Genomic DNA, 15,251 nt, shown 5'->3' on the forward strand with positions numbered 1-15,251 from the left:
TGCCACCGCCACAGAGCAGGGGAAGATTAATTTTCCCCCTGCAAATGGAAAATAAACTGCCCTTTAAACATATGAAAAGATGACTGGGATAGGCGAGGGGAGGGAAGCAGCAACCTGAGGAGAAGGGGTAGGAATGGGCGTTAGCTGGAGATAGACACTGAAAAGCATGAGGGGGGGGGGGAAAGGAAAAATCTTTGCTTGTGATTGAACTTGCTTTCTTGCTGTAAGGCTGAGCGAGTGCCAGTCAATACCCCGAGGAAAGCTCCATTTATTTCCTACCTGCTCATTCTCAAATCCTATCTGTGGAACAGGAGCGCAACAATACCTCCAGATATTTCAGATTTTTCCCATTATCTCCAGTCACACACACACACACACACACACACACAAGTGTTTCACAGTCATCCCACTTGCATGCCAAGCGATCAGAATACGGCTCGAGCTGCAGAACCGCTCTGCTCCTTCCCTGAGCCCCCCCCCAACCCCCACCCGGGGCAGATATCCACGGCTCCAGAGGTTCACCCCTCCCTCCTCGCTAGCTCTATTAGCCCTGGAAGCGCCGGTGCCAGGGCTAAGCACCCAGCGCTGTGTAAACACACCAGGCCTGACTAGCACTCAGGAATGCCTTATATAAAGTCACATAAAGGCCCGGAGGGGGGAAGTGGGCGTGTCCTCTGACCGTCTGCAACTGGGCTCTCGCTGCCACCATTTCCCTCGGCGCGGAGACGACGTCATGGAACATGAGCCGGCCGCCCGACAACCAAACATGCTGAAAAGGCAGATCGCAGATAACGGCGATATTCTCTCAGGGATCTCCTTAAAACTGTTGTTCCAGAGGGTATCAGCACACGGGCTTTGGAAAGCGAAGCTGTGTTTCCACACAGGAGCGAGCACAGGCCGCACAAACACAGCCGCTTGACTTATTAGTGCTCAAACGAGAGCTCGTTCTATCATCCCCGACTATTTCCAGCCACCGGTTTCTTTTCACTGTGCTCCAGTCACAAAGTAAAATATGCATCACTGAGCAAAAAACATTTCTGCAAAGGCAACTCATGCCTGAAATTGTATTCAGCTCTGTTTGTGTGTTTGTCCGATGAGGGAGTTCAAATTGCACACAAAACACACACACACACGTAATTTATTTACTTCTTGCTCACATAAAAGTTCTTCCTACTGCTTATTTATACAGCAAAACATCCTCCAGTACGACACGACCGTGAGGTTTTCATCCCTTCACTAATTCAAATAATGAAGTCTATTAGCACCAGGAGGATTTCAGGGAGACACTGCTATCGATTTGGTGGAATAATAAAGCTATTGAGATTTAAAACACCGACTGAAGCCCCGTGCAGAAGGAATAAACCATGAAGTGATCCACAGAGACATTTCTGTGCTTTGTTTGGGCAGAAAGGTGCTGCGGCAGAAGAGCTAACACAGGTGAGAAACCAGCGTGCGGCGGCTCGTGCTCACGTCACAGATTAAACAGGCGCTGTCAGACAGCAAACAGCCCAGCCCCCTCCCTCCCCGCCGACATCGGAGCGATTTCAGGGACGCAGCCGGCCTCCGGAGCCGGACTGTTTGCGTTCGCTCTCCGGGTTCAGCGCCTCGTTGTCGTTCGTGGTTGTTTTTCTCAGGGTTTCTTTCGGTGTCACTTGCATGTCTGGATTGCTTCATTTAAAAAAAATAACAGAGAAATGGAGGTGATGTGCTGAGCGCTCTGCCGCCCCCCCCCCCCCCCCCCCAGTCATCGACAGCATGGCCGACAGGAGAACGGCGCTCTCACAGCAGATGTTTGCCCCGGTACAATCTGTACAGACGTCAAATTGAATTCATTGCCATGTCCTCAGCGCCGCAGCCAGAACCTTGGGGATGAGCGCGATTATAAATACCCGGGTTCAAACGCTAATTAAACCAGCTGCAAACGAGGGGGCCTGGTCCGGCTGGCAGCAGCTGTCAGCGGAGTGACAGGACAGCTTCCCCGCTCGCTAAATGATGGAACTTGTTTCGGCAGGGAAACAGCCGCCGGCTGACGGAGAGGCTCGACCGGCGCGCATTGATGTTCTTTTAGCCGACCACGGGCAATTTCGCACAGCTGAGTGTAGGCAAAATCTTTTTTTCAGCTTAATAGGCGCCGCCCGGAGAGCGCCGGCTCCCTGTGTAATTGAGTTCTTTAGTCGGCTTCATGTTGTGGTTTTTCGGGGGACTAGCTTATCAGCAGCGCGAGCAACATCGACCCTCCAGCGGAGAAAAAGAAGGGGAAAAAAATCGGCTCCGTTGCCATCCAATCTGCTTTCACCGGCAAAAGCGCTTACAGCGGTGAAAACGCGAGTGCTGATTCTTCAGCGTGTGCATCCCCGACCTGTGAAAGCAGAGCTTATTCAGTCATTCTCCAGCAGAAAAGCAGCGCTGTCTATTTAACCGCCTCTCACATGCGCTGCTGCACCAGCCGCCATCACTCACTGTTCGCCGCATCGCCTCTGAGGCTTCGCCGGGACGAAGGTGGTTTTTACATCTACACCTGAGGACGTCCTGCAGGGGAAAACCAAGCATGTTTAATCCTGTTTCTTATATATAACGTCCTAAACGGTGATATCAACATTTACAAAATAGACATGCTGCAAAACACTGAATGTTTCAGTTTAATTTGGCCATACTGCCCAAAATTGTTTTTGTTTTTACATCAAACCTGCTGGGAACAGTCCAGAAAACGTCAGTTTTCACGGCAGAAACGCTGAAAACAATGCAGTTCTCATGTTGGGCCACTAGTGGGTGCTGTTGGTTGTTTTTGTATTGAAAACAAAACGATTTAAACATCAACAAAGAGAGTCCAGCGACATTCTCATTAACAGACGAACAAGTTGGATTGTTATTATGGTGGCTGTCAAACTCTAATACGGCCAAGTCCAGGAGAATCTGGACTGGAACCAGGACCAGGACCGGGAAAATCTGGACTGGAACCAGGACCAGGAGAATCTGGACTGGGAGTCCTGACACTCTGTAGGAAAACATGGTCCTGATTGTCCGTCTACTGAGCATGTGCAGAAGAGTGATTTACTCCAGCCTTAGTGCTCACGGGCAGCAGCAGCGTGTTCCCCGTCCACCTGAAGACAAAGTCCAAGTGTTTACAGAAAGTTGCGTAACACTTTCATCCGGAGATTTCAGGGTCGTCAGTAGTGTTCATTCTTCTCAGGTCGTTCATAAGAAGAAGCAGGACTCCTCATCCCGGACCCCGGCGGTCCTGATGAGTCCGGGAGTCCAGCGCCTCTAGTTCTGCTTCTGGTTCCACCTCAGTGGAATGAATGAGGAAGCCATGTCTCCTCCAGCTTCTCGCCGCTCTGTCGGATGTTCACACACTCGCTGTAAACACACACCCGCTGCTCTCCACGGCTGCTGAACCACCTCGGATTTCTAGTTTTTCATTATTTGTGTGTGTTGTGGTTGGATGGAGTGCTGATTGTCCATTGTTCCGGGCTGCCGGCCCTCTCTTCCTCCCCTCCCGGCCCTCCCGGCCCTCCTCCCCTGCTCTCCCCTGCTCTCTCCTCCTTCCCCTGCTCCTGCCAGTAACGGCCTTAACCGTTTGGCTTCATGTCAAAGCAGGGGCCTTTTGTGGCTCTGTCACAAATCTGCCAGGAAAAACAGAAACCATCTGTTCAGGCCCGGGCCTGAGAGGGGCCGAGGGTGTAAATACAGGAGTTTAGCCGCTCGCCCTCGGCCCTGCCCGCGCACGCCGGACCACCGAGCCCAGCGGAGGATCCTGGACCGGCGGTCCCACCCGCAGTCACCCCGCAGCGGTTTTGACGGTTAACCATCGTCGGCGGGCGTTTCCCTCTGTTGCTCGCTCACCTCGGTTTGATGGACCAACGTTACATTTTCACATCACGAAGCTCAAACGTGTAACTTCAGGTCAGAGGTGGAAAAAATGGAGCATAAATGTAATTTTTTTTTTTCCCTGGGATTGTGAAAGAAGCGACAAACGCCAGTTGTGGTGTTGTGGAAGCCGGCGGATGACGCTCCCGACATGTTTTCCAGCCTTGAACTTGAAGGAAGCGTTGCTGCACATAATCTTGAACTCTTCATCTGCCTCGCACGTATGCAGGCGACCATTTTAAGTGGAAAAAGCAGGAATGGAAGCCCTGAGTGTGGCGATAGCAGGGTAAGCCCTTTCCTTGTCGGATAATCCACGGGCCAGAAAGCTCCTGCAGATGGAAGCAGTCTAAAAGGCCTTATAATGCTGAGCTTATGTTGTCACTATCTCATGTTCTGTGGAGCTGCAGCACACTCTGTGCCGCTCGCCGCTGATTTACTGCACTGGGGAGAAAATTATGGCGCGGGAAGCCAGGGCCCTGTCGAGATTTCTATTTCAAGCCTTTCCATAAAATTTCTTTCTACAAGATACTGTCGGGACTGTTTCCGACGCAGGTTCACCGAACTGTTTGTCTTTCCCGTCGCCGCCGTTCCAGGAGGAAGCGGCCGCTTTTGCTCAAACACGAAGCAGAAGGTAATGAAAGTTAAAGCGTCGCTGTGGGCATATGGCAGCATGACGGAGAAGAGTCCGCCGTCGGTGTGAGAGATGGAGCCGACGTGACGAGCAGGCGGGCGGAGGGCCGCCGTCCGTCTGGCTTTTTCCCAGCTCGTACGGAAGACATGGTTTAAACAAACGCTTCAAGTGAAAAGTCGTCATTTCAGAAAAGTTTTGCGTTTACACAGCAGCGTTTTGGAAATGATGTCCATACACATGGAAACGGCCAACACTGAAAGCAGTGTAGTTTTCATGCTGGGCCACTAGAGGGTGCTGCTGTTTGTTTTTGTAATAGAAACAGTACGACAATACAACATGCGTAAAACAGATGGTCCAGTTGGGCTGTTATCACTGTGACTGTCAACTCTAAGACTATCAGGTTCTTTTAATTTAGTTTTTTTTGGCTCCTTCGACACTCGCAGCGCCCCAGATGTACAGTCAGAGTGTGGATCTGCCTCCTTTTGTCTCCCTCTCTTCATCCTCGGCCGGCTGCAGCAGCTCATCGTTGCACCTGTTAATTCCCATCCAAAGGCCTGAGTTAATGTTTTCATTACCCCGGGCGTAATGTAATAGTACTTGACACAGTGTAAGTGATGGAGAGGCAGGGTGACCTTTCCTCGCGCCTGCCAAGCTGCTGTCGAGGCCGTGCAGCCGTCGTCGGCGTGCGGCGGGGAGGCAGAGCGGCGCTGCTGAGAACAGTCATTAGGCGTGGAGTGGAGCCGGCGCTCGGCGCCACTCCGCACTTCAAATCTGCACATTTCAATTAGATCGCACATCAGGAGGCCGGCCGACTCTCTGTGAGCACCTGCAGCTTCCCGGCTAGTCTGGGAGCGAGCGGCGTTCACAGAACCAAGACAAAGTTCTGATGATCACCCAAATACACACACACACACACACACACACACACACACTACATTATCACTATTTCAATACAGTATTTCATCTTTTTTAAAACGTGATGTAAACGTGAAACTTTTCTGAAAAGAGAAGGCATCAATGCTTCGTTTTCACTGGAAGCCTCCTGTCAGTGGGCCTTGGTTTCTGGCGTTTTGAAAGCTCCGGCGCGTAGAGAATCCACCCTGCTCATGCAGAAGCCGCGAGCCGGAGCGCCGCTCCACATCCGAGCGACGGGCTTTGCCGGCGCTGCACGTTAATTCAGCCTGTAATGTGAGAAAGTTTCATTGAGCTCCTCAGTAAATGTTGGCAGCGCTGTTTGAGCTGATAAGATGGAGTCCTGCAGGCTGGAGGAGATATGAATTTCCCCTAAGAGCCACATGAAGGCAGATCTTATTAAAATGGCCTGAGCCCACTGAGTCAAACACTTTCTGCCAATCAAAGCAGTGATTGAAAAAGACTTAACTTCTCCTTAATGTCAGATACCGGCTCGACTTGTGTGAGTGATAACGGGATAATGGGCGGCTGGTCTGCAGTTAGCTCGCCGTTTCCAATAATATCAGCCTGTAGACAACTTTCCTGATCCCTCATCAGATCAATCCCTGTTGTTACTTTCACCGCCGTTTGATAGACGACATTAGCGAAAAGCTGTTAATGCGTTTCAGGGACCAGCGGAGTGAATAATTTCCGTCGACTTTCTCAGCCGAAGCGAGGAAGGGAAAACAATCGATAGTCATTAAACCCGGCGAGCTGTCGAACGGCGGTTTAACCGACCCGCGCGGTGGCCGGGCGCCCTCTGGGCTTTAAAGATTACAGGTGACTTACGGCCGATCGCGCCGCGCCTCTACGGCTCTGCGGGGCCGGCGGAGGGGAGTGAGTCACGCCTCACGGCGGAGGAGAGAGAGGCCGAGCCCCACAGGAAACGCCGTAATCGTCCACGACTCCTGCCGCCGGTCTGCAGCAGTTGCATGTTGGGAGCGCGGCCGGGAAGCAGCGGTTAATATGCACAGGCTGCCTCAGCAAAGTGCTTTCTGCTCCACGATTGCATGTGTTAATGTTTCAGCTGGGTATTGATTTCCTGGCGGCCTTTTGTACACTGGATTTATCCGCCCGGCTCGCCGGCGAGCGCGCCCCTCCGAATGTTTGATTAAAGTTCAATTGACTCTTCCAGCGAAGGGGCGAGGAGCCATTTCACTCCCTATTTGTAGCGCCAAAGCTCCGCCTGACATGTTCTTTTGTTCCCATTCAACCTCCTGCCACCCAGGCAGCCACCGCTGCACTGATCCTAATATCCCTGCATTCAGCCAGCCTCCTGCCTAATCCCGGGACAGACAGGCCGCAGCACAAACATGCCCAGTCAACTGCAAATCCTGGCGTGGACCGACCCGCTCCGCCGCCAGACGCCGCGCCGCCTGCTAATGGGGGGGGTGGGGGGGGGGGGCTTTCCACGTATTCATTCCCACCAGACTGCAGATATTTCACAGAAGCAGCTTTTCGATTTTTCAACAACTTCAACAGATTGACCTCAAATCCTTTTAATTCAGTTTTCTCTCTGCAAGCCGACGCGAGGATTTCTTCCCAGTGCAAACACGTGTTCTGGTTCTGAAGGTAGCAGCCGAAGCAGCTCGACTTGGTCCGCAGCCACGATTCATCGCAGCTCAGCTGAATCAGTGAAATGAGAGAAAACATTTTCTCCTGGTTTTACATTTAATGCAGTTTTTACGACAAACTACAGTAAAGGTAGAGAATCCAGTCTGCAACAAGGCAGCTCAGTTCAGTTCCTTCATGTTTACACAATAACGGTTGAAAGTGAAAATGCAGAACTTTGGTTACATTTCAGGTGTCGGTTTACTTGACAGCGGTGCTCAGAGCCACTGAAGGCACAGCTTTTTGAAAACGCTTCATCTCCATGTCAGTCGGGGGAAACCAGCTGATCTGAAGCGCTGCTGCTGGTCATGTCGAGGAGATCAATATCAGTGTTTTCCTGCAGTGTGTCACGTTGAGTCTCGCATTGTTAATGCTTAATATTCTTCCACTCAAGATTTGATAAGGATTTTTTTTTTTTTTTTTTTTTCACCAAATCTGATAAAATATCCTTATAGCTGATGGGGAGTCAAAGGGAATCAAACCTGGGAACTCGGAGTTAATGTCACGCTTCTCTCTCTCTCTCTCTCTCTGTCGTGGTCGTCTTCCAGGGAGAGCTCATTACGTTCTACTACTACTGGAAGAAGACCCCCGAGGCGGCCAGCTGCCGAGCCCACCGCCGACACCGCCGCCAGCCCGTCTTCCGCCGCATCAAGACGCGGACCGCCTCCACGCCCGTCAACACCCCCTCCCGACCGCCCTCCAGCGAGTTCTGTGCGTACCTGACCTCTCCCGTGAAGAGAACCGCGCCGCGCTGCGCCGAGCGGTGTGTGAAGTGTGTGTGTGTCTTGTGTGTGCTCCCCGCAGTGGACCTCAGCTCGGCCAGCGAAGATGACTTTGACAGCGAAGACAGCGAACAGGAGCTGAAGGGCTACGCCTGCCGCCACTGCTTCACCACCAGTAAGCCTCGCACGCGCCTCCCTCTCCGCCGCCGTTCGGGCTCGTCGGGCTATTCTCGGCCCGTCCCGGGATCGGCGCGCGCCGGCTCGGCGTGACAGATGGGCATCAGAAGATGTCGGGACTAATTTGATCAAATCGGACGTGAGCCCACATCGTCCCTCCGCCTCGTTATCCTCCCCGTCTCTCCACACAGCTGGTTCCCATCTGATCACACTTCGGCTGCTGCCGTCACAACAAGGGTGGCTAATAAACCCCGGCCCGGTGGTGTTAACCCGTGTAGGCCTCATTAGCACATCGGCAGAGACTATAGTCCCGAGACGGGGGATATATCGTCCTCCCTTTTTTGATATGTAATCTTTTTTGAGCCGTCCGGCCGTCACATCATTTCTACGTGTTGTTTGTGCGTCTGGTGTGTTATTTCACAACTGTAAATGGCTTTCCTCAGCCTCCAAGGACTGGCACCACGGGGGCCGCGAGAACATCTTGCTGTGCACCGACTGCCGCATCCACTTCAAGAAGTACGGCGAGCTGCCCCCCATCGAGAAGCCCGTGGACCCGCCGCCATTTATGTTCAAACCTGTCAAAGAGGAAGAGGATGGACTCAGCGGGAAGCATAGCATGAGGACCCGACGGAACCGAGGCTCGGTGAGCCACAGCTCCTCATCTGTCCTCAGCCTCAGGAGGCTCGTCCTCGCAGCGACACAGAGCAGGACAAATAGTCAAAAAAAAAAACAAAAAAGATGATTCAGTAATAAACTCTTCTCCTTGAACATGTCCTCAAAAACCCCTGAAATCTTTGGGATGTTTTGCAGTTTAGGCCCCGTTTGCACCTTTTTAATGAAAGCAACACTTCAGTTTTGAGCTTCAGTTTTCTAAAATTTAAAGGCATTGTCTCGCCCTTTCTCTTGAAATGTGAAATTGTGTAAAAGAGGTTTTAGATTGAAACTTGAAGGAGCGATTTCATGTTTCATTTACCGCAAACATCAGTTTTGCATGACTCTCACCAAGTTTGATAACAAAGCGTTAAAAACAGGATAAAATCTACCTTCACATCAGGTTCATGATTTCTAGCATTTTTCAGCCTCTCTCGAGGTCGCAACAAATTGACTAATCGATTGAATATATCCAAAAGAAGCCAGTGGAATTCTGTACAGGGAACCCTGACCCTCCAGAAGCAGTTCCTCTGACGTTAACCCAGTCGTCTGGACTCTCGCCACAGATGTCGACGCTACGTAGTGGTCGTAAGAAGCAGACAGCCAGTCCGGATGGCCGAGCCTCGCCAACCAACGAGGACCTGCGCTCCAGCGGGCGCACGTCGCCCAGCGCCGCCAGCACGGACAGCACCGACAGCAAGACGGACTCCATGAAGAAGCCGAGCAAGGTAGACGTCACGCCGTCACTGAGACACACAGACACCGAGCCGTGAGCCTGACTGACTCCTCTGCTGCTTCTGCCCCGCAGAAGATTAAAGAAGAAGCTCCTTCACCGATGAAGAGCGCCAAGCGGCAGCGGGAGAAGGGGGCGTCGGACACGGAGGAGCCGGAGAGAACCGGCGCCAAGAAGACCAAGACACAGGTGAGTTTACGCTCGGCGTCTGACTCGTTGACCCGCGTTCCGGCGCGTCGCCGCTCAGCCGAATCTCTCCTCCGTCCGGCAGGAGCTGAGCCGGCCGGACTCGCCGTCGGAGTGCGAGGGCGAAGGCGAGGGCGAGAGCTCTGACGGACGCAGCATCAACGAGGAGCTGAGCAGCGACCCGAAGGACATCGACCAGGACAACCGCAGCTCCTCGCCCAGCATCCCCAGCCCGCGCGACAACGAGAGCGACTCGGACTCGTCGGCGCAGCAGCAGCAGCTGCTGCAGAGCCAGCACCCGCCCGTCATCCAGTGCCAGCCGGGCGGCGGCGCCGCCTCCTTGGCCCCGCCCCCGCCCACGACGTCGGCCCCCTCGCTGCCCCCGCAGGTCTCACCGACCGCGGCCTCCGCCTCTCTACCTCCCCAGCCGCTGCCCCAGGCGAGCCCCCTGTCTCTGATCCAGTCCGGAGCGTCGCTCCACCCTCAGAGGCTTCCCTCGCCGCACTCGCCCCTCACTCAGGCTCCGCCCCCCGGCCCGCCGGTCCCTCCTCAGTCCTTACCCAGCCCGCACCACGGACCCATGCCTCCCATGCCACACCCCCTGCAGCCCGGCCCCTCGCACACGCCCCACCCGCTCGCCATCACCCCTCAGGGATTCCCCGTGGGCCCGCCTCAGGTCCCGCCCCCGCCGGTCTCCGGCCAATCGCAGCAGAGGCCTCACTCGCCTTCCCCCCAGTCGCAGTCGTCCTCTCAGAGCGGAGGCCAGCCTCCCCGGGAGCAGCCGTTACCCCCCGCCCCCATGTCCATGCCTCACATCAAGCCCCCGCCCACCACGCCCATCCCTCAGATGCCCACGCCCCAGTCCCACAAGCACCCCGCCCACGTGTCCGCGCCGCCATTTCCTCAGATGCCTTCAAACCTGCCTCCGCCGCCGGCCCTCAAGCCCCTCAGCTCCTTATCCAATCACCACCCGCCCTCGGCGCACCCGCCCCCCCTGCAGCTGATGCCCCAGGGGCAGCAGCTGCAGCCGCCGCCGGCGCAGCCGCCGGTCCTCACGCAGTCGCAGACGCTGCCGCCGTCGGCCGGCCACCAGCCTCCCCCGGCCCCTCCCCTGCCGCCCTCGGCGGCGGCGCCGCACCCCAACGGACCGCCTCAGCCGCCGTTCTCCTCGCACCCCTTCAACACAGTTCTACCTCCGACCGGCCCCCCTCCCTCCTCGTCGGCCCCCATGCCCGGCCTGCAGCCGCCGCCGCCGCCGTCCTCCGCCGCGTCCTCGTCCATCTCCATGCCGCTGCCCGCCTCGGTGCCGTGCGCCGGGCCGGGCCAGGCGCTGCCGCCCGTGCACATCAAAGAGGAGCCGCTGGACGAGACGGAGGAGCCGGAGAGCCCCCCTCCCCCGCAGAGGAGCCCCTCCCCCGAGCCCACCGTGGTCAACACGCCCAGCCACGCCAGCCAGTCGGCACGGTGAGTGTGAGCCGCCTGAGCTGTGAACCGCTGAGCGCCACTCAACGCTCGCACTCTTCACTCACTGTTTGTGTTTCGTCCTGCAGGTTCTACAAGCACCTGGACCGCGGCTACAACTCCTGCGCCCGCACAGACTTCTACTTCACGCCGCTCGCCTCGTCCAAACTGGCCAAGAAGCGGGAGGAAGCTCTGGAGAAAGCCAAGAGAGAAGCGGAGCAGAAGGCGCGGGAGGAGAAGGAGCGCGAGCGGGAGCGAGAGAAGGAGCGAGAACGAGAGCGTGAGCGGGAGAAGGAGGCGGAGCGAGCGGCGGTGAGCGGCCGTCTGTCTTCTCTTTCTCTGCTTCAGGGTTTTCTCTGTTCCTCAACACGTCTTCTCTTCCGCCCGCAGAAAGCTTCCAGCTCCTCCCACGAGGGCCGGATGGGCGAGCCGCAGATGACCGGCCCCGCCCACATGCGGCCGCCGTTCGACGGCCCGCCCACCACGATAGCCGCCGTGCCTCCGTACATCGGCCCCGACACGCCGGCGCTGCGCACGCTCAGCGAGTACGCGCGGCCGCACGTCATGTCGCCCACCAACCGGAACCACCCCTTCTTCATGTCGCTGAACCCCGCCGACCCCCTGCTGGCCTACCACATGCCCAGCCTGTACAACGCCGACCCCGCCATGCGGGAGCGCGAGCTGCGGGAGCGCGAGATGCGCGAGCGGGAGATCCGGGAGCGCGAGCTGCGGGAGCGGATGAAGCCGGGCTTCGAGGTGAAGCCGCCGGAGATGGACGCGCTGCACCCCTCCACCAACCCCATGGAGCACTTCGCCCGGCACGGCGCCATCACGCTGCCCCCCATGGCCGGCCCCCACCCCTTCGCCTCCTTCCACCCGGGCCTCAACCCGCTGGAGCGCGAGCGGCTGGCGCTGGCGGGGCCGCAGCTGCGGCCCGAGATGAGCTACCCGGAGCGGCTGGCGGCCGAGCGGCTGCACGCCGAGCGCATGGCCACCGTGGCCAACGACCCCATCGCCCGGCTGCAGATGTTCAACGTGACGCCGCACCACCACCAGCACTCGCACATCCACTCCCACCTCCACCTGCACCAGCAAGACCCGCTCCACCAAGGTGAACGAAAGCCCTGCACACACACACACACACACACACACACACACACACACACACACACACACACACACACACACACACACACACTACAGAACCAAACATTTAAAGTGTGTTAGAGACACTGTTATAATTTATTGGTACTTTAAGAATTAGTTGCTACATTAGAACACAGCAGACTCATTGTCAGCTGCGTCTCACTAAAACGTAAAAGACCCAAATAATGTACTGCCGCGTCGAGTCCCGCTTTACACGACCAACGTTTGGCAACATTTTGGTTAATGGTTCCCGAAGTGGGACTTATTGAAAACACTCTGTCTCCATGGAAACGGGGGAAGGAGCAATGTTTTGAAACCCCTGACATCCTCCCTGTAAAAATCATTGCAGATGCCGACTGTCTCCATGTAAATGGGAGAAAACGCAACTTTATGAAAACTCTCCGTACTCACATTGTTAATGTTTATATTGTTCTTTGTTTGATTTCATTACAAAAACAAACGGCGTCCACTAGTGGCCCCGCATGAACATAATGTCGCTTTCAGCGATTTTTTTTTTTCTGTTTCCATGGAAACAGACAAGCTCCACGCATGAAATTTTTCTCAAACTGAACCAAAATAGCGATACGTTGTCACTAAAAACGTCGCTTTAACGGTTCCTGAGACAAAATGTTGTTTTTGGAGCTAAAATGTCTTTTATTCGAACTGTGACTTTAGGTTTCACACTTTAACCAAACTACAGTTTATCACATTGAGTTTACTTGTTTTTTAATGTCACACACACATCATATGAATGTTTAACATGTTAATAATATGTTTAATGTTTGATATTTTTAATAATGTAAGATCTCTTTGTGTGAATATTATTCTATTCTGCTTTGACTGTTAAGTAAAACCTTAAAAACTGTCTGTATAGTTGTTTTAGTCATTTAAACTTTGAGCTATTTGTCATTGAGATTTTGTTTCTGTAACCAGAAACGCTGCATGTTTGATGAAATGTCTTGATGAACTGAATCTGCTGAATGTTTCACTTCCCTCATTGCTGTAAAGAGTGAATAAAGAGACTCTAAATTGATTTAAATCGGCGCCGTGAGCCGAGATTGGAAGTTAAAGTCACTCTTGCGGTGAGCTCTGAGAGGAGTAACATCAGAGTGTGTGTCACTGACCGTGACACAGTGTTGCTATGAGTGCCCTTTGACCCTACGACTCTGACACCCAGAAGGTGGTGGTGAATGTCTTGTGTGTCCTCCAGGGTCCGGGGCCCACCCGCTGGCCGTGGACCCCCTGGCAGCCGGACCGCACCTCGCCCGCTTCCCCTACCCGCCCGGCGCCATCCCCAACCCGCTGCTGGGCCAGCCGCCGCACGAGCACGAGATGCTGCGCCACCCGGTGTTCGGTAAGCCTCGGCCCGCCGCCCCGCCCCCGTCCGGCCCGGCTCGCCGGGCGGAGCTCTCACCCTCTGCGTGTCCCCCCCCCCCCCTCCAGGTACCCCGTACCCGCGGGAGCTGCCCGGCGGCCTGCCCCCGCCCATGTCGGCCGCCCACCAGCTGCAGGCCATGCACGCCCAGTCGGCGGAGCTGCAGCGGCTCGCCATGGAGCAGCAGTGGCTGCACGGCCACCACCACATGCACGGCGGCCCGCTGCCCGGACAGGAGGACTACTACAGGTCCGGGCCCCCCCCCCCCACACACACACACACACACACACACACACACACACACACACACACACACACACACACTAACCCCAGATTTTCTCTCTGTCCTCCAGCCGGCTGAAAAAGGAGAGCGACAAGCAGCTGTGAGGGAGGCGGCGCCCGGCGGCGGCGGATACAGAGCTGTCCTGCGAACACACCCAGCTTCGAAGAACAGGAAAAGGCCAAGTGGATCGTCTGAGAATCCTCCTGATGTTCTTTTAGTTCCTGTCCAGGACTTCTTTTGCTTTTTGTTTTTATTTTTGTTTTGTTTTTTTATATATTATTACTGTTCTTACTTTCCAGGACTTCCTTTGGTATCTAGCCGGTAGTGACGACGTCGTTACTCGACTCCCGCATGAAACGCTTCCCGACGTTCTTTTGTAGGTGCTAGAACGAGACACTGTGCTTACCCAGAGAAAAAAAACGAGAAAAATAAAAAACCAACCGACCGGTCAGAAATAACAAGTGCTATCTTAAATTCAACATTTATTTTAATACATTGTTGGAGGTTTTTCATAATTTTAAGAGAAGCTACCGCATGGCGTTTTCCAGTCTGTACATAGTATATATAAACATATAATTATTATTATAATTATTATTATTATTCCTCGGTGTGGACTCAAGTCGTTTCAGCCTCCAATAGTTTTGAAGCATTATCCCTTGTTTCAGAGGGGAGCCGCCATGGCATTACCGGTGTCCGCCAGTCTGTCCCTCACACACACACACACGTCGCGTCGCGTCACGTCACGCCCGCCTCATCCGTTCGTCAGAATGTGTAAAACTCCGCGCGTTGAGTCCGAAGACACTTGAAGTGACTCGGTAGTCGCTGACACTTCTGTGGAGTGCCGAGTATCGAGAAGAACCAACTTTGCACTGAAGGAGAATCCTCGAGCTTTTAGAAATGAGTTTTCAAAGCCAACTTTCTGTTGTTTATACTGCTTTTAAGGACTTCTTATGTTTTTTTGTTTTTTTTTTTATTTTTTTGAGTCGTCTGGGCGCCTGGAGGTTGTTTTGAAGCGTCAGGACCTGGACGTTCGCGCCCGTGCAGAACCTTCAGATCGTTCTGTGAATATTCGTGAGTCTCCTCCTCCCTCCACCCCCCCTCCATCGCCCCGGCTGTAATACTGTTCACTGTGAGGCTCGAGAGGGCGCCGCCAGGCACGCCGGCCCCCTCGCCCCCCCCCCCCCCTGCCACTCGTCCCGTAGCCATGACACGACTCCCGCAAGACTGTTTGACTGTCGTGGACGCCCAGGAAAACTGTTTAAGTTTAATTTCCACCGTTGGAGGGAGAGAAAGCGACCATATCGCCCCGCAGCACTGACACCCCCACGTTTGAATAAACAAAACCGCTTCGGCACACTCGAGGCCCCGCCTCCTCTCAGCCGCCCCCATCCTTCATCGTCATCGTCATCATCATCCCCCTTGACGACCCCCCCCCCCGCCCTCGCCTCTGACCCCCT

General features: G+C 54.8%; 1 protein-coding gene across 7 annotated transcripts in view; it reads left to right on the top strand.

The window, feature by feature from the left end:
• The window catches only part of rerea (arginine-glutamic acid dipeptide (RE) repeats a), a 120,956-nt gene extending 106,268 nt beyond the window's left edge, over positions 1–14,688 (top strand). For 4 of the 7 annotated variants that reach the window (XM_030118716.1, XM_030118715.1, XM_030118717.1 and 1 more), the window contains 10 exons: positions 7,609–7,771; positions 7,865–7,957; positions 8,403–8,602; positions 9,177–9,338; positions 9,419–9,532; positions 9,615–10,993; positions 11,080–12,101; positions 13,347–13,490; positions 13,580–13,760; positions 13,865–14,688. In XM_030118716.1, coding sequence (XP_029974576.1) covers positions 7,609–7,771; positions 7,865–7,957; positions 8,403–8,602; positions 9,177–9,338; positions 9,419–9,532; positions 9,615–10,993; positions 11,080–12,101; positions 13,347–13,490; positions 13,580–13,760; positions 13,865–13,898 — 3,492 coding nt within the window. In that variant the 3' untranslated portion in view covers positions 13,899–14,688. Of the gene's footprint in view, positions 1–7,608; positions 7,772–7,864; positions 7,958–8,402; positions 8,603–9,176; positions 9,339–9,418; positions 9,533–9,614; positions 10,994–11,079; positions 12,102–13,316; positions 13,491–13,579; positions 13,761–13,864 lie in introns of all 7 variants that reach the window. The other 3 variants (XM_030118719.1, XM_030118721.1, XM_030118718.1) reach the window with 2 other exon arrangements.
• Positions 14,689–15,251: the final 563 nt, after the last annotated feature.

This window comes from Salarias fasciatus, chromosome 20 (assembly GCF_902148845.1).
Source record: "Salarias fasciatus chromosome 20, fSalaFa1.1, whole genome shotgun sequence".
Taxonomy (NCBI): Eukaryota; Metazoa; Chordata; class Actinopteri; order Blenniiformes; family Blenniidae; genus Salarias; species Salarias fasciatus.